At 44.4% G+C, this 24,902-nt stretch overlaps 2 protein-coding genes across 6 annotated transcripts; one reads left to right on the top strand and one right to left on the bottom strand.

Annotated features, from left to right (window-relative positions):
- Positions 1-3,347: 3,347 nt before the first annotated feature.
- On the bottom strand, positions 3,348-7,212 carry acd (ACD shelterin complex subunit and telomerase recruitment factor). Of its 4 annotated transcripts, none has more exons than XM_056416633.1 (2): positions 7,136-7,212; positions 3,348-5,278 (listed from the first exon to the last, which is right to left on the bottom strand). In XM_056416633.1, the coding sequence occupies exon 2, from the start codon at positions 5,188-5,190 to the stop codon at positions 3,475-3,477; it is 1,716 nt and encodes a 571-aa protein (XP_056272608.1). In that variant the 5' UTR covers positions 5,191-5,278; positions 7,136-7,212; the 3' UTR covers positions 3,348-3,474. The 4 variants fall into 4 exon arrangements, with proteins under 4 accessions (XP_056272608.1, XP_056272609.1, XP_056272606.1 ...); XM_056416634.1 differs by lacking the exon at positions 7,136-7,212 and adding an exon at positions 6,374-6,424; XM_056416631.1 differs by lacking the exon at positions 7,136-7,212 and adding an exon at positions 6,128-6,412.
- On the top strand, positions 6,660-24,160 carry gan (gigaxonin). Of its 2 annotated transcripts, XM_056416630.1 has the most exons (14): positions 6,660-6,763; positions 7,041-7,237; positions 8,023-8,137; positions 8,246-8,596; positions 9,465-9,533; positions 9,647-9,798; positions 14,382-14,503; positions 14,618-14,730; positions 15,555-15,704; positions 16,700-16,836; positions 19,677-19,811; positions 20,423-20,532; positions 20,632-20,844; positions 22,915-24,160. In XM_056416630.1, the coding sequence occupies exons 2-13, from the start codon at positions 7,053-7,055 to the stop codon at positions 20,796-20,798; spliced, it is 1,806 nt and encodes a 601-aa protein (XP_056272605.1). In that variant the 5' UTR covers positions 6,660-6,763; positions 7,041-7,052; the 3' UTR covers positions 20,799-20,844; positions 22,915-24,160. The 2 variants fall into 2 exon arrangements, with proteins under 2 accessions (XP_056272605.1, XP_056272604.1); XM_056416629.1 differs by having other exon boundaries at positions 20,632-24,160.
- The last annotated feature ends 742 nt before the right edge of the window (positions 24,161-24,902 follow it).

The raw sequence follows: 24,902 nt of genomic DNA, 5'->3' as shown, positions 1-24,902 counted from the left end.
GTTATGTTGACTTTGCACTGGGAAATAAATTGGCCATCATAAACAGTCGGCGGTGTTCTCAGCCCACCCACATTAATTAAAATTTCATTGCGCCTGAAACTCCCTCCTGTCCTCCCCCCTCCATCCTTCCACCCCCTCCTCTTCCTAAACAGCCAATGAGGTGGCGGGTTAGTCCCTCATCTGTTTATAGAATTAGTCGCTTGATAAGTCTGCCCACCCAGGTCGAATCAAGCTGTGTTTATTTGGAGAGAAAAAATCCGGGCACCCAATACATAAACGCACTGATGTGCTGTTTGAAATATCACGTCCACCCCTTGACGCGGAGAGTTGCTCACACACAGAGAGAACAAGCAAACATTGCCCCGGTGCTCTCTGGGAGTTGCTCATGTGAAAACAAATTGTATAAGAGGGGGAAATAACTTAAACAATGTCTCTCAGCTGGAGTCAGGGCCCGCTATCCAAAGATCTGAGGACAGTAAGTGATGGATGACTGACACGATATTATCACCATCACATTGTACTACTATATACTACTAGGCATACAGCTGCTTTAAATGCATGCATCATCATTATTCTTATTATGAGACATGTTTTATGTTTGATTGTGCAACATTATGTTTGTACAAATTCTCTTTTATAATTGTCTTCAAAGAATCAGCCACTGTAGCTCCATCTTTATTTTAATTATTTGTATTTATTTATTTCCCAATTTTTTTTGGAAATGAGCCTCTAAACAGAGTGATGTTCATCAGCCAGTCGGCACATGATGAAGAGCAAGAGACACATACGTAAACAACAACAAAGTGAGTATATAGTCCTTTTAATACGTCTGGTAGAATTGACCTCTTGTCTTTCACCTGGCTCAAATACAGAATAAAGAAGAACAAAATAAAGGTAATAAAAACCTGCAATTTCTTCATTATTTAATGCATCTCCACATCTTCTTGATGTATTTGAGAGCATTGTCTAGTGCCGTGAGCGGGGATCGAAACATCGATCCTCTGAATGAAAGAGGGACCTGCTGACCCATTCTATTTCTGGTGCCTGATTAGATATACGTCGTATTTGGCACTTGACTCACATATCTGCTTCTTTCTTGTGTACCACTAATTCATGTTATTTATGTTTCCATCAAAATGTTTTGAGTTTATCTTTCTGAAAGGGGGTCGGTGGTGCCTTCAGGCTCCTGCAGCATCGCTGGCACAAGACCATTTACAATACACCTCATTATTTGATATATAAATACCATTATCATAATTTTAGCTCTCAGTATAATACAATATACGACAACAGCGGTCAGAATGACCAACAACTCCACAGTGACAGCATGTATATAGCTTATAAAGGTTATTCACAGCCAGCTGGTCTTATTATCAGTTATTTGGGTCGGGATGGTCATCTTGACATATTCCAAATAAATCCCTGACAAGTTGGGCTTGATTTTTGCTCTCCATTATAACACACACACACACACACACACACACACACACACACACACACACACACACACACACACACACACACACACACACACACACACACACACATTGATACATCAATATCTAAATGATGTCTGAATGTTATTTGAACTAAATGTGTTTTAATTTCCCGTTGAGAAGCTGCAGGCAGACTCAGGAACGTATTGCCTTAAAAGGACAACACGGACAGTATTATTTGTAGATGTGAGCATGATGCTTTATATTATGTATTTTCCTGTTTATAGGTCAAAGGAGGATTATAACAACTTTACAAGTGCACACAGCTGGTTCCTGCTTACATTAAGGGTTCTGAGCTTTCAGTGGATGAACTCAGAAGTTTGGTCTTTTTCTCTCTCGGCAGACAGTGAATCATTAGCAAATAAAACTAAACTAACATGCGAGTATCAGACGCGTACAAGTCACATTTTCTAAGGGCGGCTGCTGGAAATACTGCAAGAGACACATTTGATAATTTTGACGAATAATAGGCTATATACTGACGCAAGAAAGCCGTTCACCACGGAGGAATTCTATCGCCGTTAAAGGAGACATATCGTGCTCATTGTCAGGTTCAGAATTGTATTTTGGGTTGCTCATATAATATGTGTGCATGCTTTAATGTTTACAGGTGCTACATGTGAAATTAAAAAGCATACCTGTGACTCCATATGGCTCTCAACTTGGCGACAGCTGAGCCAGCGGCTAGAAGCTAACTGTGCCAACACTTCTAACAGTTCAAGCGGACAGAGCTAACATTGCTAACAGTGCGAACAGAGCTAACAGAGCTAACCGAGTGAACAAAGCTTGGACGAAGCTAACAGAGTAGACAAAGCTAACAGAGCTGACAGAGGTAACAGAGCTAACAGAGCTGACAGAGCTAACAGAGCTAACATAGCTGACAGAGCTGACAGAGCTAACAGAGCTAACAGAGCTGACAGTGGCCAGAGCACCATGTTTCCAAACCATTGTGTTGACATTTCAGGTGAGCAGAGAAACGTTCTCCCCTCATCAGATGAAAGTGAAATCCCATTTGAGAGCACATGGGGACTCACAGCATCAACAAGGCACCTGTCACTCACCTCTGTGCACTCAAACCATTACAAAACTTCACCATCCTGGTATTTTCTGATGGTCACAATAAGTAATTTGCAATTATGAGAATACATTGTGGGCAGAAATGCAGACTTCATGCACTGTAGTATTACTTATAACATAATACAGTATATTTGTGTATGCAAATTATCTAAAGGCTGAATGTAATCGTATTATAATATTGTTGTTAACATTTTAAACCTCCTCCCAGTGGTCATCAAAGTTCAATTATGAGGCGTTTAGTGACATCTATTGGACAAGTAGAAAAGTGCTTTGCTCTCACAGGTGATTCTGCACACATACAGTGTAGTATGTGTTTGAGGAAAGATAAAAGCATCATGCTCCTGTATGATTTGGTGAAATAAACTAATCTTGAATGAATATTTTCATTAAATAAAATAAGCAACGTAAATTAAAAATCTTAAAAACGTAAGAATTGTCTTGAACTATTAATCCTGCCATATTCTGAAACCGTCTTGCAACTTTACATTACTGTAAAGCTGCATTAACCAATAGTTGTTTGTCAACACTTGATCACATGACTAGGATTAAAGGATTGCGGTTGTGTAAACTGTGTCCTATTACTCTCACCATATGAACCTAATAAGACCACATACTGTGTCAATGTTAAACTCAACATGCTGCCAACAAATGATCAAATATAATAGTTTCTCTTCCGAGTCCAGTGCTCATCAAACATTTAAATTATATTTATAGTCAAGTGGACCATAAAGTGAGGAATATGTCACTACTCTACTTTAAATAAGACAGCAAAAGGAACTTTCGGCATCTTTTATTTACACTGGACAAGCTTTAAAAACTCTCACGGTAAACATGTGTCGATATTTGTTTTGCGGACGAGACTTTCTACTCGGTGAGTCAGTGATACCAAACATAAATGGACTCATGGAACATTATCGTGAGTGTCAGAGGAGACTGGAGCGGCAACGAGAAGATGCTTCACGGCCCATTGCAGCAGGGACGCCGTCACTCGGAACCGACTGAAGTCCTGCAGGTTCTGCCCCGACAGCTGGTACGAGTAAGAGAACAGGCGGCCGTCGCTGTGAGTCGTGGGGGGTCTTTTTCTGGCCACACCTGTTTCACCGGAACTGATGACCTCGTCGGCCCCGGATGCTCCCTGAGAGTCAAAGAGCCATGACGGAGGGCTCCCGCTGACCGCAGCTTCCTCCCCATCCTCATCCGCCTCCGGTGTCGGCTCGCTCCTCTTTCTCTGCACCTTTCTGGATTTCCCCTCAACTTCCTCCTCCGCGTCTTTTTCCAAAATCGGGCTTTGTCGGTCCGACGACGGAAGAGTTCGTCCGGCCGTGTCTACGCGGCATTCGTCCGAGGCGAGGAGCATATCCGGCGGTCTGGCGGAGAAGGCCTCCGGTGGACTCACGGAAGTCAAAGAAGCAGCCGGTAGCTTCTGGTACGGCGGCAGGTTGCTGGGCTCCGTGTCCTTGGAGCTGTGGCCAGGAAGCGGCGAGCCGCCGGCTAAGATCACGGAGTGTTCGGACCCGAGTTCGGGTGCGGCGGGGTGGCGCGCGCGCGACGGGCTCAGTGGCGCGGACGCGTCGGAGCACGACGAGGTTTCGCACGGCGGAAGGTGGAGGTCCCAGAGGCTGGATACAGACCGGATGTCCCAATCGATCATGACCGCGCTCTCGCTCTCTTTTAGCGTGCTGTCCTCCGACGGAACCGGCGAAGCCTCGTCGGCGTCCCAGTCGCTCTCTAAAACCGGTGGCGTTGGCATTCGCCACTCTCCGTCGTCAACGGAAGGCGCCGCGGTCTCCGAAAGCAGACGCGGGTCTCTCGCTCTGTCATCATCGGAAAGTCCATTCGCCGTCCCGCCGCTTCCGACATCCGGAGGCGTCTGCTGAGCGTCTTCCTCCGGGATGAGAAGACACTTCACGGAGACACTGAAACTTTTCTCTCCCTTATATCTGACCCGATCAACATCCCAACTTGTGGCGACGAATGTGTCCCGGTGGGTCACCGGTGGGTCGCGAGCGGAGGAGGTGGAGAGCCGCGGGCTCGCCGACGCCGCCAGCCTCTCCCGCACGTCGTCCAGTACGGCCTGCAGGCAGTCGTGGTGCCACTCGCCCAGCAGCTCCGACAGGTCGAAGCCATACTGGGAGGAGTCCTGCGTCTCCTGACCCAGCAGGGCCTTCCACGTTTGGCAGATCTTCATCCTGACGGCGGGCAACGTCGTGCTGCAAGGCGTGCTCTCTTTAACCGGCCCGGCCGAGGTCGTGGCAAGCTGCCCGACCGATAAGAAGAATCTGGATCTGGTTTGTTCCAGGGCCATGTGGAACTGCATCCGGTAGTTCTGGATGCACACCGTGGTGTTGACCAGGCTAGTGAAACGCTCGCGGTCCTCCTGCTCCTGAAGGTGCTCCCAGGCCGACGCCGTGAGAATGGCCTGGATCTGGAGCAGCCCGTCCGACAGGAAGAGGATCCCCGTGGGGCCCTCGGAGCCGAGGGCCTGGGATTGAGACATCTGACCCACCCCGATGACGTGGGCCTTCAGCTGCCCGATGCTGACGCTCTCCTCCCGGCTGCTGTAGCTCAGGATCAGACTCTCTATCCACGGAGGTCTGCTCCGATCAGGGCGATGCATGCTGGTAGTTTCAGACTGCGAGTCCCCCGGGTGTGTCACACGTTCACGGTGCTCATCGGTTCCTCCATCACAACATCACCAGCTGTAGCTGGAGACAAGAGACATAACATATAAATGCAGTTATTAAATATTTAACATTCGGAGGAAATCGTGGGAAGAAGTCCGTGCTAATCCCTGACATGTTTTCCTCAAACTGTGACTCCACTAAGTAGTCCTATAATATAGTTCGTGCTGTTTGGTTTTTCTTCTAGCATGTTGGACGATACCGCTGCATTTCGTTGTGTTGTACAATACACGAGCCTCGTATGTTGCATGATTCTCTCTTAGCTATCATAGCATCATAACAGGGCTCTCAAGTTTTGAAGACAGGCAAGCGTGAGATTTCCATCAGCACCCGATACAGCTGACCGTTGCGCGCGCCGGCATCGAACCGAAAAGAGTTGTTGATGGGGGGGGGTGCTAGTGACTATTTTTGCTCCATCCCAATGCGCGCAGACCGGCGTCGGAGCTCTGCAGCGGAACAATCGATCGGCGTATTGAGCACCCCTGCATTCAAGCATTAAATAGCCGAGAGGTTTTTTCAGCGTGAGGAATTCGATGTGTGGCGGGAGTGCGTGAGATAAGACCGAAATGCGTGAGTCTCACGCTCAATGCGTGAGACTTGAGAGCCCTGTCATAATACCCACACGTTATTACCTTTGTGTGATCCTGCGCAGAGCATGATCATATTTACGTTCATCCAAAGTTATGGCGCCGAAAGTGTTTTCAAGTTAGCGAGAAATAGCAGTGGCTAGAAGGAAGTCCTCCTTCAAAATAAAAGCAGATATGTTAGTCTATGTATTCTCGCATATATGACCACGATGAAAAAAATATTTTCCTATTTATCATCAAACTTATTTGATTTAGCTAATTTATTTTTAATGAAACGTGTACTTACTAACTATTAAAATGTTGTATTCACACCGGAAATACTGATGGTAGCGTTGTTCTCGTTAGTCTTGTGATGTCAGTTTGGATTTGAAGGCCCCATTCCATTTAGGTTTTACTTCCGACTTGGTTCAGCCATTTCGAAATCTAGACAACGACTCAGCGAGAGGTTTTTGTGCGTCTTGGTTTTATGAATACGTTTTTATAAAGGCATATTGAGATATTTAAAGTGATATATGTTGCATCACTAATTTACCAGGATATCTGTCGGTACGCAAGTTGCCACGGAAGTATTGGGACGTTTTCCTGCTGCTGCATTCAGGTGCCAGATAGATTTTACAGAATCCTTGTTGTAATAATAAAAACAATTTTCTTCTACAACCTATTTAGGACTGTATAACTAATTGGTTAACTTTAATTATAAGATGGCTTCTTATGTGAATATGTATGTATATTATTTCTATTTATTTGGATAGTTCGGTAGCTGGTTGTGTCGTATCACCCATATTTCCTTTTCTCAATGAATGCAGCACAATCCATGTCTTCACGTACAGTTACAACATTCTCGCCTGGATGTTGTCCTGTGAGAAGCTAGGAGCAGCCTTATGCTCGGACTAAAACACAAGCGCCGTTCCTAATTTTAAAGGTAAGTCACGTAAAAAAAGCCTCAACTCGAATTGTCAAAAAGAAATAAAAAACATGACATAACACGTTTGACAACTGTAGTTAGCCAGCGTTAGCTAGATAAGTTACCCTTTCCACTCTTTTCCATAGCAGCTGCTTGTAGTTGTGCTAAGCTAACTACTAGCCTAGACACAGCAAGCCTGATAATGATCAGCTGCCTTTTGCTAAGACACTTTTTTATTTTTTTAGTTTGTGCAAGCCGAATTGAAGAGTGTCCCCCATGTTCACTTTGTGCACAGTGAAACCTCGACATGCCCCTTTCTGTCGCGAGTGAAACCGGTTCCAGGGTTTCGGACCCACAACATTCAAAGAAACTCCTGCGGGTCCTTCGCACCTTCTGGCAGGAGCAAAGTTTCCACGATGCGCTGCTGGTGGTCGATGGAGAGGAGCTGGCGGTCCAGAAGAACATCCTGGCCGCTGCCAGCCCTTACGTCAGGTCAGTACCGAGCCTTCCAGCTGTGGTATTTGGTGGCACAGCATCATGGGCGTGTCCACTGTCCCAATGCTCCAGTTGACCCGGTGTTACGGTTTAACAGGCGACCCTGTTAACTGGCGACTTTTCACGTGTAGCTGTCCTCGTGAATGCCGCTTGGTTTAATTAGTTTGTCATAAAGTGTCAACCCCTCTCATACACATCGGTCTGTAACTGCGACACCAACGGCCGCGTTGGTTCAAAGTCGCCAGTTAACACGGTCGCTTTTTACTCTGTAACACCGGTCTGTCGTTTTCAGTTCTGCTAATGGTTTCCTGTTACATGGTTGGTACGGTCATGGAAAACCTGGAAAAGTCCTGGAGTTTTAAAATGATTATTTCCAGGCCTGGAAAAGACCTAGAATTTAAAAAAATCCCCAACGTTCTGAAAAAGTCGTGGAAATGTGTTATTTTCACATGTGTATTTACGCTGAGTTTTAAGTAATTAACATGCTTTTAAAAGAATAAGTAAATATAGGCTAAGCCGGCATACATCTCTCATACTCGCACATTTTTCACGCTGCAAGTGAACGCACCGTAACTGAAAAGACATACATGGTTAATCTTTTAATCAAACTTTTGTGTCATTTAAGGTTATATACTGTATGCTTTGAAATTCACATTATTTTAAATGCGACATTTTTTCACTTTTTCATGTATGCACCAAGATTTAAAAAAAATATGATCATGGATATTTGGTTTAAAGTCCTGGATACCCATTTGTCAACATGTGAATGAACCCTGGTTTAGGACCAAGCTGAACTACAATCCCCCAAAGGATGATGGGTCTACATACCGAATCGAGCTGCAGGGGGTCTCCATGGCCATCATGAAGCAGATCCTGGACTACATCTTTAGCGGTGACGTAAGCACGGAGCCTTTAGTGACATCCTCAGGTTCTTTTTTTATTCGTGGGGAAGTAAATGTGTGCCGCCTCTCCTCATATGTTGCGGTTCATATCCATTTGGCACAGATCACTCTGAGCGAGGAGACCATCCAGGACATGGTGCAGGCGTCGGACATGCTCCTCATGACCGACCTCAAGAACCTGTGCTGCCAGTTCTTGGAGAGCTGCATCGCCGCGGAGAACTGCATCGGTATCCGTCTCTTCTCGCTGCACTACTGCCTCTACCACGTCCACTACGCCGCCACCGAGTTCCTGCAGATGCACTTCGGCGACGTGTCGCGCACCGAGGAGTTCAGGGAGTTGCCGCCGAGCCGCCTCTGCGAGCTGCTGGCCATGGAGAAGCTGAACGTGGGCAACGAGAAGCACGTGCTGGAGGCCGTGGTGCGCTGGTACGCACACGACCCGGTGGAGCGCAAGGTGGGTTCAATGTGAAGGTGTGAGGTTATAGAAAAAAATGTGGATATATTTCATATGTATCCTTCTACGTTACATGGTTGGAGTAAATTTCATTTTAAGGAAGGGTACACCGGGAAGTGATTATCTGGTCATTACAGTCTTGTGATATTTTTATGGTAATTAAGCTTTCACATACATGTGAGTGCTATCATCCAACATCTGTAAGATTGTAATAGAAGTCACAAACGCCACATTTGTATCCTATCCTCTATTTCTTGAAAACGTCCCACAGGATCATACCGGTGCTTAATCATGCTTTAACCCTTTTAGTGCCAACGACATTATACAGCTCAGTATTTTGTCATGTTGTGGGAAGTAAGTAAGTAAGTTAGTAAGTATGTATGTAAGTTAGTAAGTATGTAAGTTAGTAAGTATGTAAGTTAGTAAGTAAGTTAGTAAGTATAAGTTAGTAAGTATGTAAGTTAGTAAGTATGTTATTAAGTTAGTAAATATGTAAGTTAGTAAGTATGTAAGTTAGTAAGTATGTAAGTAAGTAAGTTAGTAAGTATATAAGTAAGTATATAAGTTGGTATGTAAGTTAGTAAGTCGGTAATTAAGGTTAATTTATTTTGCACTCACAGACAAAGTGTCACAAAGTGCAGTCCAGTAGTCAATTAAAACAATTAGTCAGGGTCCAAAACATGTCAACAGTTAAAAGAGCAAAGTACAATACACGGTAAAAAATGGTGCAGTAAAATAAATAAACAGAAGATAAAAAGCATAGAATATTTAAATCAACCAAATGCCTGTGTAAACGAGAATGTTTTGAGATGGAGAGATGACAATGTTTTGATCCATGAACCCAGCACAGTTCCATGTGTATTTGCAGGTGCACATGAAGGAGGTGATGTCGGCAGTATGGCTGCAGGCCCTGGACGTGAGCTACCTGAGGCAGCAGGTAGGGAAGCTGTCCATGATTAGACCATGTGAGGAACAGCCGCTCCCTTGTTTCAGGTTGCAAATTCTTCCGGGCCTAAGTTGGTTGTGTGCTGCGTGTTTTTTCCCCATCAGGCCTTGGGGGAGCCGCTGATGAGGGAGGTGGTCACAGAGTACTGTCAGCAGATGCTGGCCGCCGGCCCGCTGCATGGCCCGGCCATGCTCGCCGCCTTTAAGCCCCGAGGTTACTCGGAGTGCATCGTCATCGCCGGAGGGGAGGATCGCATGTGAGTGATGATGTCATACATATTGAGATATCATGACGCACAATAACAATCATCCTAATTGGGAATAATCGCAGACTAACTGACATTTTCCACAGCAGTTCTCACTTAATTAATGAAGAAATATTCTGTCATTTTCATTTGTCGAGTATTTCATTCACAAGATTGTACAAAATCAAGTGGCTATTTCATATTGACTATTTATTCATTAAATTACCAGAAAACATGCTATTTCTTGATATATATATATTTATGTCTTTATATATTTTATATATATATATCAGGCATGAGAATCCCTCACCTTTCGGCGAAATTCGCCGTTTTGAAACCAAAATGGGTGATTTACGTGAATCGTGTAGATCCGAAGAGTTTTTGTTTTGGGGTGGGGGGTCAATTGGCCGGCCGGCGTTTATGAGATTGGAGTGGGACGCGGAGAAAGTGTGAAGTGTTGCTCTTCGCAATAAAACATCTTTGATCGGACGTGTCGCGTCTCGGCCAATCAGCGTCAAGATGTCTTCAGCGTTTGGTGGTTTAGGTTACAGGGCTCCAGACTAACTTTTTTTACTAGGAGCACAGTGGCCCCTAACTTAAAATTTTAGGGGCGCAAGCAGAAAATTTAGGGGCGCACTGTACAGGGTTTTTCCTGGGTCAAAATGGGTCTTCGGTGCTCCCCAAAAAAAATGTTTGCGCGCTGTGCGCGCACACCATCTGTTCGTGCAGGTCGAGCTATTGAGTGAGTGATCAGCAGCTGGCCGATCTGTCCATTCATGCACCTCACAGTTGTGTATTGATCAGACAAGAAGACACGCTTATCAACTCCAGTGTTTCCCCTACCATTATAACAGGGTGAAATCTCCACCCGCCACTCTGTAATTTTCGTCTACCCCCCCCCCCCGTCAACAATTCTCGGCTCGCGTGACAGAGCGATGCGCGCGCCGACATCGAAGTTCTGCCGTGATGCGCGCACACGGGTGAGCACACTCTCACCCCCCCCCCCCCACCCATTGATTGAATGCATTCATAGAAAGCAGTTTCTTTTAGGAAACGGAATCAAAACTAAATATTACTATGCAGCACGTTCTCTTTTCAAAACCATCTAGGGTTTGATGATGTTATGATTAGAGATGCACCGATCAGGTTTTTGGTGCCGATCGATCACTGAAATCAGTATCTGCCGATCACCGATAATACCGATCACCGAGTCGATTGAAGCATTCTATTTATTGTGTAGCATTATTGCTATGAGGACTATGAGGAAATACATATATAAAGCAACTCAAACATTAAAGAAATTATCGATTTCTTTAAACATTTAGGACTTTTACTTTGAAAAATGTCCTAATTGATACATTAAAATTGTTTGATTGCTATTGTAGGGGATTTCAGATATGTATGGAACACATCTGCATTATTCATTTCCTGGAACTCTTGGGGAAATCTATATACAGGACTTTTCTTAACATACAAAAGACTGACTAATTTTATAAACTCTTCCTTGGTCCAGTAAAAATGTTTTAATGTTAGCATAATTTAAGCTAAATCTCAGAAATGATCTATAAAGATACAAAATCAATTCATTGTTTACTTTTATATGTTCGTGTATGATTTGTCGACATCTTATTTTGATAAACGGATGTTGTTTCACGTGGTTCTTTCCGCTAACTTTGCAAAACCGGATGTTGTCACTTAAATCCTTCCGCTAACTTTATCAAAATCCTCGCGCGCTCCCGATCGAATGCGTTTACCGTGAGCATCAGTCTATAGGGGCAGACATGTGAGTGTCGGCTGAGTTGACCCAGAGATTCAACTCGGGGGACGGGGACGCCGCTCGGTGGTGAGGATCCCCTCTGACCTCTCACTCTGCGGCCCTCGCCCTCGTTGTGTCTCCGTTGTGGTGCGCCTCTCTTCACACATTAGCCCCCCCCCCGCTCTCACACACAGGCCAGCCTTCTTCGGTTTTCGTCTCCTTTCTTCTTCAATGTCGGTTAGCAAACCAGTCATTCAGGCATTACCGCTAACCAGTGGCGTCCCTAGGCTAAAAAACCCGGGGCTAAAGCCCCGAATGTTTTTTCATTAGCCCCGAATGTTTTCAACCAAAAAAAAAAAAGATTTGGTACACAAGTGGTTAACACCTCCAGGTCGCACGTGACGTCATTCACCCAAAACAGCGGAGTCAGACTGGCAGCAGGCGCACGTAACAGCAGCTGCTGTCTGAGAGTGTTTCTATGTCTACACATTTCGCTGCTTCACTCTTCTGGGCTAAGCCCAGCGCCGCCGCTCCCATAACGCGCATCGCTCTGCCGTGATACGCGCCGACACATCCGCGCACACAGGTGAGCACACTCTCACTCGAAAAACTCATTAGCACCCCCCCCCCCCCCCCTATAACTATAGTGGGCTGAAGTGTAGAACAAGTTTGTAAGCAACAAAAATATTTAATAACAAAAAAAAGAAATCTGCTAATTTACTGGTCGCGCATGCGCGAGTTGATGAAAAATTTACTCGCACTGTGTCTAATTTTAGGCGCAAAATGCGACCATTTGGTCGCAGTCTGGAGCCCTGGGTTAGCTTGAATGTTAGACGCTACTTCTGCTGCTGTCGCGCTGCACGGTGGAGCGATGCTAACAAAGTACCCGTACGTTAAGAGCGATGTGATTTAGCATATTTTTAGTCTCAATGCTTCATTAAAAGAGCGATCAGAGCGCACACGCTGCTCCGTGTCAAGCTGTTTGCACGCGCAGCGCTCACAGCGAGGGGCGTTAAGTGGCGGAATTTTCGGCTTTAAAAATAAAAAATAAAAAAAGATGCCAGAAGTGAAATGTTTAAGTTCAGTCTGTAAAGTTCTGTAACTCTACAGCTGCTCTTCCTGATGAACTCTGTATCCTCTGGTCAGAGACTAACGGCCTCATAGTGTATCATCATTGATCAATGCTATGATGGCTCCATGTAGTTTCATTAATATCTTGCTGTATTAATACTAATATTACTGCTATTTGTTAAGTGTTGAAAAAGTTGGTAAAAAGTGAACCATACAGATATTTTATTTATTACTATTATAGATAAATATACCAGTGTCGTATTTATTGTATACTGTTTTTATGGTATTGTATCATGATATTTATGGCAGGTATGGTATAGAAGATCGTGACAACCAGGTAGAGGCAGAACAGACTCGAGGAACAGACTCATGGCTCAGCAGAGCACAAGACTTGAAGACTTGTTCACGCCAACAACAAAAAAAGGAAGTTGGTTCATGAATGACCATATTATACACAATATTACTATTATTATAGTATTATAGGGCCCGATCACTGACTTGGTGTCAGAATGGAGGACCTATAGATTATCATACAACGTCCAACATCGATGTTCGTGGAAGTCACCCCCCCCCCCCCCCGCACGCCTATCCTCACCTTTTTCACCCCTGACCCGTTTTCATGCCTGATATATATACTTTTATATTAATATATATTTATATTTATTTATATTTATATACACATTTATATATATATACAGGACTGTCTCAGAAAATTAGAATATTGTGATGAAGTTCTTTATTTTCTGTAATGCAATTAAAAAAACAAAAATGTCATGCATTCTGGATTCATTACAAATCAACTGAAATATTGCAAGCCTTTTATTCTTTTAATATTGCTGATTATGGCTTACAGCTTAAGAAAACTCTAAAATCCTATCTCATAAAATTTTAATATTTCCTCAGACCAAGTAAAAAAAAAGATTTATAACAGCTGAGTGTTTGTCAAGGCTCAGGAAACCCTTGCAGGTGTTTCGAGTTAATTAGACAATTCAAGTGATTTGTTTAATACCCTACTAGTATACTTTTTCATGATATTCTAATATTTAGAGATAGGATATTTGAGTTTTCTTAAGCTGTAAGCCATAATCAGCAATATTAAAAGAATAAAAGGCTTGCAATATTTCAGTTGATTTGTAATGAATCCAGAATGCATGACATTTTTGTTTTTTTAATTGCATTGCAGAAAATAAAGAACTTCATCACAATATTCTAATTTTCTGAGACAGTCCTGTATATATATATATATACATATTTTTATATATATCAAAGTCCAGCCACGTATCAAAGTCCTCTTTATTGTCACTTCTATTTATTAAACATGCAGAAGATCTGAAAGTATGTTTCTCTCTAGTCCAACATAAGTGATTGATGTCATAATAATAGTAATAAAATGCAAAACGGCTAAGAACAACAACAAAGAACATTTAGACAACATATAAATTATAGATTAAGAACTATAAATTATATTATATATTTATTTTATTTATGTCTGTTTTATAATAGCAGTCAGACATGTGAGTCTAAAAGAGAAGGAGTGGGAGAGTGGGGGGGAGATATGATATTACCTCTATTGTGATGGGAGAGTTCGCCCTTTGTGATCCCTTCTCTTATTCTGACTATTATCATAATCTTTGACGCTCAGCGTAGAGCTTTCCCATCACGACTGTACCACTGTTCCTACAGGGGGTTTCCACAGCGACCCAGACGAAAGAGGTTAAATCGGCTCGCATGGTGATATTTTTCTTTATTTTTTTATGACCCGTTACAGAAACCGGAAGCCCACCGCGGTGACGCGCTGCATGTGTCCGCTCTACGACGCCAACAGACAGGCGTGGATCGAGCTGCAGCCAATGAGCGTCGCCCGCCTCGGCCACAGCGTGGTCGCTGCCGGTGAGTAAAAAAACCACACACACCTGTAACTCCTTGTCATGAATACCTTGAATTACTCTCATCCTTTCATCAGGGTTAGGGGTTTGGATCAATGTCGTGTTTCCTGTTTGTCAGAGGGTTTTCTGTTTGTGATGGGCGGAGCAAATGAACATCACACAGTCATGGACAGCGGAGAGAAATATGACCCCGACTCCAACACCTGGAGTCCCATACCCCCGATGCTAGAGGTATCCCCCCTCCCCCCCTTCTCTAACTTCTCCTGACATTTCAGCAGGTATTTCATGATATAAGTATTACATATTCTAATTTATCTTCCCTTTTCATGTATTTTGGATATCCAGCTCAATGTTTCTATAAAAAATACACACTGAAATGATAATTCCAGCCTTTTTTTAATTTGCCGCTGTTGATGATTTTGAAGCAGGATAAATGATCAGTCCACTATGGAGGATTCTGTGGCCGTCACTTCAATTCAGTTTATTTTTGTATAGCCCAGAATCACAAATTCCAAATTCTCCTCAGAAAGCTTTACATCCCTGACCTTTGACCTCGAAAAAAAAAAAAAAAAAACTTGATGGGGAAAAAAAGTGAAGAATCTTTCAGGAGAGCAACAGGATGGACTAGATGTCATGTGATCAGATGAACAGAGTTACATAAACATTCAATGAATATGACAGAATGCATGAACAATTAGTCGTAGGCATGGAGCTATATAGCAGCATATCTAACTATATGCACTGTTGAGGAGTCTGCAGTGCATGCATTTTACTTCATGACCACTAGGTGTCAGCAGAGCTCCAATACCTCGATTTGACACATTGACTGCACACTTGTGGAGAAATGTGTTCACATGATGCGTGGACTAGATATTGTTGAACACTCTAAACAATACTTCTTAAGTGTATGAAAATCAGACTTTGATATAGTGTATTATAATGTAAACCCATACCTAAAACGCTGGTGGAGCCATAACCGCAGTGCTTGGTGTCATATTTGTGTATTATGTGTGCGTGTGTGTGACATGGCCGTGGTTGTGTTGTCTCGTCTCCAGGCTCGTCAGAGCTTCGGCGTAGTGGAGCTGGACGGTCTGATCTACGTCCTCGGAGGAGAGACCAAGGAGGCGGAGCTTATCACCGTCGAAGTGTTCGACCCTCACTGCAGTGCCTGGAAACTGCAGACCAGCATGACGATGATCCGCAAGGTAACGAAGGCATACGAATATCACAACGACTGAGTGGAAGAAGGCTGGACCGCAATAATATCAGAACAAAGTAGTTATCACAGTATTAATATCATAACAAAGTCGTGGCCTTTATGTCCTCATGTCATTTTGTCATATTCAATTCTAGAATATCAGATCTAAAGTGTCGGCTAGAATCAATCTGGCAGGTCATCGTCACAATGAACTGAGGTAAAGAATAGTAAAGAATAATTAACTTGTTAAATAAACTTAACGAGAACTTCTGTCCTCACGATGGTGCTCATATTAACTTATTTTCATACAGTTGTATGTCTTGGCACACGTGATATTCAGGAACAGTGTCCAACACACAAAGAACAACAAACATCAAATGGTGCTCACTCCAAGAAAAAAGGAAAGAAGAGGGGAAATAAGGATAATAATGAATAGAATGCTTACTTAAATAAAATCGATTAAAAAATAAATAATTTAAATGAATAACTTAAATTATAATAGTCCACTCCTGATTGTAGTAATGCTTGTGCTATATATGCATTCAGAGAGGTTTGTGTATGATGTGTGTGCACAGAGAGAGGTAACGAGAGCAACTAGAGGGCCGAGCAACACCTTATCAACTCTTTGTGTAATCAAAACTAGACGAGACAATGGTGAATTATGACCGAGTAGAACTTATTTAAAGATGCTGAATCTATTGCTTCCACACGGCTCTCAACATGGCGACGGCTGAGCTGCCGGCTAGAAGCTAACAGCACTGACACGGTTAACAACGCGTCGCGTGTTAGACTGTCAACATAAATCAAAACTGCCTTTTTCCATTTTCCTCATTCTGTCTCTCGCACCAGACGGTTCTCTTTGTCCGGGGACACACACACTCACACACACACACACACACACACAGATGTGTAAAATGGGCCCCGAGTGATTCACTTCCCCCCAGCGAAGCTCTCCCAACATGCCGCCACTTGCTCATGCCCGTGTCTCATCTCCTCCGTCAGGTCGGCTGCTACGCCTCCATGAACAAGAAGATCTACGCCATCGGCGGCGGCTCCTACGGGAAGCTGTTTGACTCCGTCGAATCCTTCGACCCTAAAACGCAGCAGTGGACCGGCCTCTGTCCGCTGAAGGAGAGACGGTAAACACGAGTGGGTCTGGGTTTGATCCGCCTCCTCCTCACGTCATGGTCTCGTCTCCTTGTTTCTCTCCATCGATGATACTTCAGTCACATGTTCGTTCACTGCGTACTCGCCGCGCGTAACACGAATGTGAAGATGGATATGTCTTTATTACTCAAAAAAAATTCTGTTTTTAGAGCAAATTTCTCGTTTGTAAGTAAATTAATTGCTAGTTTTGCTTATGAAACTAGAATTTGTTGCTTCAAATCAAAAATATTTTGCCCCGAATTGTGTTTGGACGTAGTGGGCGAGGTTATATGCATGACGCAGAAAGTAGGGCTGCATCCCTTTCATGTTCTTTAAAAAAAAAGAGACTGCACGACACTAACAACATGAACAACTAGAACGGGCACTCGGTAGAGCGCATACCTTCGCATATCACAAGATTGGGCATTTAATTATGAACATTTTGGCATTAGTTGCATGCCAACGGAGGAAGCGCTGTGCCAACGGCTGCTTAACAATGTTGGCGGGGGCTCAGCTCACTCGCTACCAGACCATGTGTGAAGAAAGAGCGCTTGTAGCCCGAACATTGAACTGTTGGCCGGGGGATGCGCCGTACTATTTGCCGAGAATGGATGCATACAGCGCCCACGCCCCTTCCCCTCGGCAGGGCCCTGGATCCAGGGACCTGAAGAAGGCTAACATGAAGAAAGCTGCTTTCAGGTGAGGAAGCCCGCAACCTAACCCAAAAGCTCTCAGAGGGAGCAAGGACTCCACAGGAGGAAGCTGGAGGCCAACCCAGCAACTTGGCTTCAAGGAGGGGAGACAGCCAGGGGCTCCTGAGAGGGCCAACGTCCACCGCCCTCACAACAATGGCCTCTACCCTCCCCCCTCCTCTCTCTGTGACGATCCCCTGCGCCACCCAGCTGCCTGGTGTCCTGCAGGCGCTTCTTCTGAGGCTGGGGAATCCCAGTGCCTGGGAAGCGTGTGCCTGGTCCCTGTCCCAAAGAAGTCATTACCGCCGACCCGGGGGTGATCATCATCGTTGGACTCTCTGTTGCTTACCAGCCTCATGTGGGAGTGGACGGCGCCATCAGCCGCTGCTGCTGTGAGGAAGCTGCAGGGCCGGTGTGGACGCGCCCACCATCTCGGCCGTGTGCTGTCTGTGGTCAGTGATGATGTGGCCCCACAGAGGAACTTCTGTGTCTCTTCCTTCACCCGGTAGGGATGGAGGACAGGGAGGGAGGTGAGTGACTTTGAGTGACTGTAATGGAATGGGGGATGAGAACCACCCGCGCGGAAGAGAAGTGAAGAGGGGTGGGAGAGATGGTGGTGGACTTCGAGAGCCTACAGAGTGTCTGGGAGTGGACGGTCCGTGGAGAGGTGGACATGGTGGAGAGCTACCTACCTGGGCCTGAAGCCGACTGAATGAACTGAACTGGACCAACACACAGGCAACGTGGAGATGACTTTTTCCTGATGTAAGAGAAAGCTTCAGCTTCAGCTGCAGCAGCGTGTGAAGTTGCCAGTGTTGTGTTACCAGCCAGCTGTGCCTTGGTGCATCATGCCATTGTCTGCTGGCAGCCGGGGAGCCGTGACACCAGCCGCCTTAACAACTGGGTTAGGAAGGCTTGCCATCATCGTCGCCCAGCTGAGCACCTGGAACAGGTGGTGGAGAGGAGGGCGTTACAACCCGGACCACCCCACTCCTCCTACAGGGACAGAGGTTTCTCCAGACCTCTCTCTCCTCGCTGCCACAAGGAGAGATACAGGAGAATCAATTGGACAAAAATGTATCGTGCTATGGTAAAAAAAAAAGTTGACCTTTCCATGACCTTGACCTTTGACCCGATGGATCCCAAAATCTAATCAAATGGTCCCCGGATAATAACCAATCATCCCACCAAATTCCATGTGATTCAAGAAGATTTGACCTGTTCATGACCTTTGACCTTGACCTTTGACCCGATCGATCCCAAAATCTAATCAACTGGTCCCCGGATAATAAACAATCATCCCACCAAATTGCATGCGATTCGGTTCAATACTTTTTGAGTTTTGCGAATAACACGCATACAAATAAATAAATAAATAAATACACGGCGATCAAAATATAACCTTCCGGCATTTTCAATGCGAAGGTAACAATTAGTGCTGCTACATTTAAAATACTTTTGACAAAACCGAGCAATATGATGCCAACTTACCTCCGTGTCCTCCTCACCGTAACCTGCCCTTAGCGCAGCGAGCCGAGAGCAGGTCAAACCCACGAATAGAAACTCCTCGATCATTCAGCAGCGTAAGCCCCGCCCACTATATCCAAACTAAATTTGTAGCTTTTCGGCTTTTTTAGAGCTAAGGTTTTTGATTTACTGCAACACATTATATTTTCATAAGCAAAAACAACAACTGACAATCAAACGAGAAATTTGCTCTCAAAAAATCGTATTTTGTTTGCGTAATAAAGACGCATATCTACCTTCACACACAAACCTTGAACTGCGCTCCGCCTGTGAAACTTTGCACGTTCTGCTTTATACTTGTTGAAGACATCCCACAAACGTCGGAACATCTAACGCCCTTGTGTTTGGGTTCATAACATTAATATCATATATATACATACATTCATAAAGTCATCTGTAGGCTCACACAGCTCGGTGACTTTCACCGACTACGTCTGAATGACTGTCGCTTCCAGCTCCATTAGAGCAGCAGCAGCAGTTAGATTCACCAATGGCACGACGTCATTGTGATAAAAGCGTCTCGAGGAATTCTAAATTTGACGGATTAATCGACAGGCAGACGACGATCCCGACCGGGTGTTTCGTCCACTCAGACGTTTTTCTCATTTTGCCAGGTTTGGGTCGGTGGCGTGTGGCATCGGCCAGGAGCTCTACGTGTTCGGAGGAGTCAGGAGCAAAGAGCAGGACAACCCAGAGCAGAGACAGATGCTCACCTGCAAGTCTGAGTTCTACCATGACGAGATGAGGAGGTGCGTAAGGAGAGGCTGCACTTCATGGCCACCGTGCTGTGTTTTGGGGTTTTTACCTTCCCATTCTAATGTGAAAACGATCATTCTTGACCTTGATAACAGCAGTGGAGAAAACAACAGGGTTCGTATGGTCATGGAAAACCTGGAAAAGTCCTGGAATTTAAAAATGGTTATTTCCAGGCCTGGAAATATATATTTTTTGAAAAGTCCTGGAAATTTGTTATATTCATATTTTGCATTTACGCTGAGTTTTAAATAATTATATTTGCTTTTTAAAATAATGACGCTCTTAATATAAAGCCGGCATACGCTTTTTCATACTCCCACATTTTTCTCGCTGCAAGTTAACGCACCGTAACTGAAAAGAAAGAAAGGCTTTATTCTTTTAATCAAACTATTGTCTCTCATTCATGTGTGTCCTTTATGGTTATTTACTGTATGCTTTGGAATTCACATTGTTAGTTTAAATCTGACATGTTCTCACTTTTTCACAGACTGAAAAAAGAAAATTGGGTTTCAAGTCCTGGAAAGCCATTGGTCAAAATGTGTATGAACCCTAAATACAGTTCTAAGATTAACTGTCACTTGTGTGCGTGTTGTCATGGATACAGGTGGATATTGCTGGATGACCAGAACCTGTGCATCCAGACCAGCTCGTCCTTTGTGTGCGGCGCCGTACCCATCGGAGCCAGCATCTACGTGCTGGGAGACCTGGACACAGGTCAGCGAGAGCGAGAGCGAGCGAGAGAGACTATAGTGTGACTCCAGATTTTTTCCGAGTTAAAAAAAAAAAAGTGCATGCTTGGTGTTTCTGGGACAGGAACGAGCTTCGACTACATCCGGGAGTTCCGCCGCAGCACGGGCACGTGGCACCACACCAAGCCCATGTTGCCCAGCGACCTCTCCAAGACGACCTGTGCCGCCCTGCGCATCGCCAACTGCCGACTGTTCCGCCTCCAGCTGAGCCAGGGAATGTTCCGGATCTGACCCCCAGCCAGTGGCCCCCGGGTCGGCTGCTTTCTACCTGCTGCAGGTGTGGCTTTGGGGATTTTATGAAGCCTTAACCCTTGTGTTGCCTTCGGGTCAATTTGACCCGATTCAATGTTTAATGTCGGTGTTCTTTCGGGAGTCAACAAACAAATATAAAGTACCTCACACTTAAACTTGGAAAACAATATTAATTCTAATAATTTTCTGGAGATTTTAATAGCTGGGGTCATATTGACCTCAAGGGTAAAATATGTTAGTAAATATAAAGGTAACAGGAGGGTTAAACATTGAATCGGGTCATATTGACCCGAAGGCGACAGGAGGGTTAAGTGTTCTCGCGGTTAGATAATGAGGGCTTTATACTTGACTGACACTTGACAAGACAAAACAAGTTTGTAAACCTTTTTTCTCTTTCTTTGGTTTAAGGGACCGTGCACATTAATAGAAACATTTATGTTAGCCAAGAGGCTATTTTTCAACAGATGTCATAAAACAAACCTAAAAAAACACGTTTACATATACAATGTTTGTACAATATGTAGGCTTTCCAATGGGTGCACAAACAATTAATAGTGAGAATAGTGAGTACTCTTAGACACTAACAAGACATGCAACAAGAAGACTCACAAACCTAAATATTTCTTTTGGTTTTAGCGTGGGATTTTTTTCTTTATTTTTTTCTCTTAATAACTGTACCTCATATGTTATGTTTGCTGGGGATTTGTTGCTTGGTGAGAGATTTTAAGCTGTAAGCGGCTCGTAATATTGACTTTTTATTATGAGAGGGATTGAGATTGACATTTTAAAAGCACTGCCGTGTTGCATTTAAGATGCTGTTTGCCGATGTATTGTTTAACTTTCTGGCCAAATTGTAGATGACGTAATCATTTGTCATGATATCTTCAGCAGCTGCAGTGAAGGTGAAGGGTTGAAAATATTTTCGTTCCATACAACTTTAGTAGGATGGGAGACTGGTGTCCGTCCCTAGAATCAGAGCGCAATGGGGTCCTCCACTGGTTATGAGGTAATGTTATTAGTTATGAGGCCCCGATCACACCGAAGCGGCTTCACTCGTAACGCATTGCCCACAAAACCATCGTTTCCCTTGGCCCGGTCATATCGAGCAAGGGGCGGGCATTTTACTTTACCACTGACTTCCTGTTTCAATGCCGGTAGTGACAAACAAAGGCAGACAAAAGTGTTATTAGCATTTTCTTTAATGTGATAAACAATATAATTGTGTGCCTGTTGCCACACGTCTCGGCGCGATCCGACCCGGAAATTACCATCAAGTCATAGACTGGGGAATCACTCCGGAACCAGTGAAATACTCTCTGCTTCGGTTGAGTTGACTCCAGGGAAGCCAGAAGAGTTTGGTAATATAGTGAACATGCTGGACTCTGTACTTGCTGCAGATCCCCTCCCCCCCCCACCCCCATCACTTGTTTATTGATATTGAACATGTCCAACTTGACCCTTGAGTTCGTCAACGCACACGCCCTCAGGTCTCCGGCAATACACCGGTAGATCTCAAGATAAGACGGGTTCCTCGCCTCGCAGTTCCATGAAGACGGAGGTCATTTGAAAATCAAAACTCCAACTTTATTTTTTAATGCACTTCACGAGTGCTTCACGAAGCCATTCACAAAAATGTCAGATTTTAGAAATGTTTAAATGTTCATACAATATAGTAGAATCGGAGAATTCATGATGATCGACATTGAAAATCTCTTGTCTCTAGTCGACGAAGCTCTAAAGAGGCCGACAATGTTTCAGCACATCTTGAACGGCCTAAACTCAAAAGGCCGCTCTGCTGATGCTTTCCTAGCGAGTCACAAGCGCTTTCCTCGCTAGTCACAAGCGCTTTCCTCGCTAGTCACAAGCGCTTTCCAAGCTAGTCACAAGCGCTTTCCAAGCTAGTCACAAGCGCTTTCCAAGCTAGTCACAAGCGCTTTCCTTGCGAGTCCGAGCTGCCCCAGAGCCCGTTTGCAAATATACTGCTGCTGCGGAGTCGCCAGGACGCGTCGTCGCCTCTGCGACCTCCGACCCGGCTTTCCAGTCGGTACAGTTTTGGCATCACTTGACCCCGTTTTTTGTTCTGTGTGAGTTCCAGCTGCTGCTGTCCTTCCTCAAACACACCTCTCACGACATCAGAAAGGAAATCCACACGTGACACGTCCCGGGTTAAAGCTGAGCTCTCCTCGATGCCTAGCAGCAGTCTGTAAATGGAAATAAAGTCTTTGTTGCCAGAATGGAAAAGGAATCACAAAATACCTGAGACGTTAATATTCCAGCAAACGCTTTGTATTCATGTTTTCTTGCATGGAAACACGTTGCATTAAAATTACGGCCACCTCCTATCATAAACACATCCGTTTGAAATTAAAACACAAATCTAAACAAACACCAGGAGCAAAATTCTAAACTTAGCTTTTTAGTAATCAAACTGAGCGAGAAGGCAGCTGTTGCACCAGCTGACCCGAGGTCAAAGGGTCAGCTCACCCCTCAGTGGTGAGCGCTGGTCATCCATCTAGAAAGCATACCTTGTCTTGAGCAGTTTCAGAAGTGACCGTTGTGATTTCTGTTATTGCTGTTGAATTTCTTCCAAATAATGGAATAACTGTAAAGCATAACAGGCATGTGAGTCAGCTACCTCACAAATCCAAAGACAAGAAGTCTGTTAAAGGAAATGAGCTTTTTGTATAAATGTCAGATGAAATCTCTCCTTTTGCCTTTTCTAAAAAATATATGAGCGCACTTTGGCCGTCCGTCACAGAGAAATGTTCATTTAAAGTTGGGTCACAGTGTAACTCCCACATGTACTACTGAGGAAGTTATTTTCCAAAGAGACAAAACCCACTAGACAACATTAAAATGTCTTATGATAATATGTTGTCAATTTGTTTTAGGCCACGATAATCCGATATTGCGACATCACTATACTGTATTAAACCACAGCTGGGAACTAACATTGGGCAACCAGCTTTTCCTCATGAATGATGGTCAGCTGACACAAACCCACACGTCAGAAACCAGCAGCAAGTATTCCCTCGGAGCTCCGTCAGGCTCAGACGCCAAGAAGCAGGAGGACCAATCCGCTGAGCCTGTGAACCGCCTGCTTCCTTATTATTTTTTGCATTGACACTTAACATTGCACAGTGTTCAGTCATTTACGGTAAACAGCGCTGCTCTGTATCATAAAACAACACGTTTAACTTTTTCGGAAGGCGACGGTATGGAGTGTCACTGTTGTTTCAGTTCGTGCTTTTTTTCTTACTGACGCGTGAGGAAGTGTTGTAAGATGTTGCGAGTGGCATTCACTGGCTCAAAGGAAATAAAACAAGTCCATGTCTCATCTCGTTGGCTTCTATTTTTCTTTGTTGGGATGTAACCAAACAGCCAGCGCTGATGCTTATTCACAGAACTCCAATAGTATGTGTTAAAGCTTCTTACTGCTCATTTTCAGCTGAACATCTTTTTTTATTTTTTATCTTGCATTGTTAATGATCCATTATGAATACTCATGGTAAATGGACCTGTACTTGACATTCGCCCGTTCACACACTGATGGGAGGAGCTACCATGCATGGTCGACTGGTCGGGACCTGTTCTTCAGGTCCTCTACGACGTGGCCGCCGTTCAAAGTTGTTTTTTCTCCCACCATCGTTTCTGTTTGGGTGAGACGTCTGCTGAATGACATCACACCCCCTCACAGCGGGTCCACAGAGGCCCGCAACGATTGAGATGAGGAGAGCAACAGAGGAGGATCCCTCTCCAGGATGGATAGAAGAATAGATGTCATGTGACCAGAAGAACAGCATTACACAGTTACTACACATTCAATGAATATGACAGACATGAATCAAAGTAGTAGGCATGGACCACGATCCAGACCTCCATGATTCATGGAACAGAAGGAGGTATCAGACCCAGCCGGGTCCAATGGACTCTGAGACGGGGAGGAATGTGTGATGGAGAGATGAAAAGCCATCAATAAGGTGAGAGAGAAGAGGAGAGAGGTGCAGCATGAGGCCGTGTCGAGAAGAGATAGGAGCCTAATAGAAAATAAAAATGTAATGGAAAGGTTTTATGGAAATCCAC

This window comes from Pseudoliparis swirei, chromosome 6, assembly GCF_029220125.1.
Source record: "Pseudoliparis swirei isolate HS2019 ecotype Mariana Trench chromosome 6, NWPU_hadal_v1, whole genome shotgun sequence".
Taxonomy (NCBI): domain Eukaryota; kingdom Metazoa; phylum Chordata; class Actinopteri; order Perciformes; family Liparidae; genus Pseudoliparis; species Pseudoliparis swirei.
The sequence above is the reverse complement of the archived record's forward strand: the minus strand, read 5'-3'. Positions and strand labels throughout refer to the sequence as shown.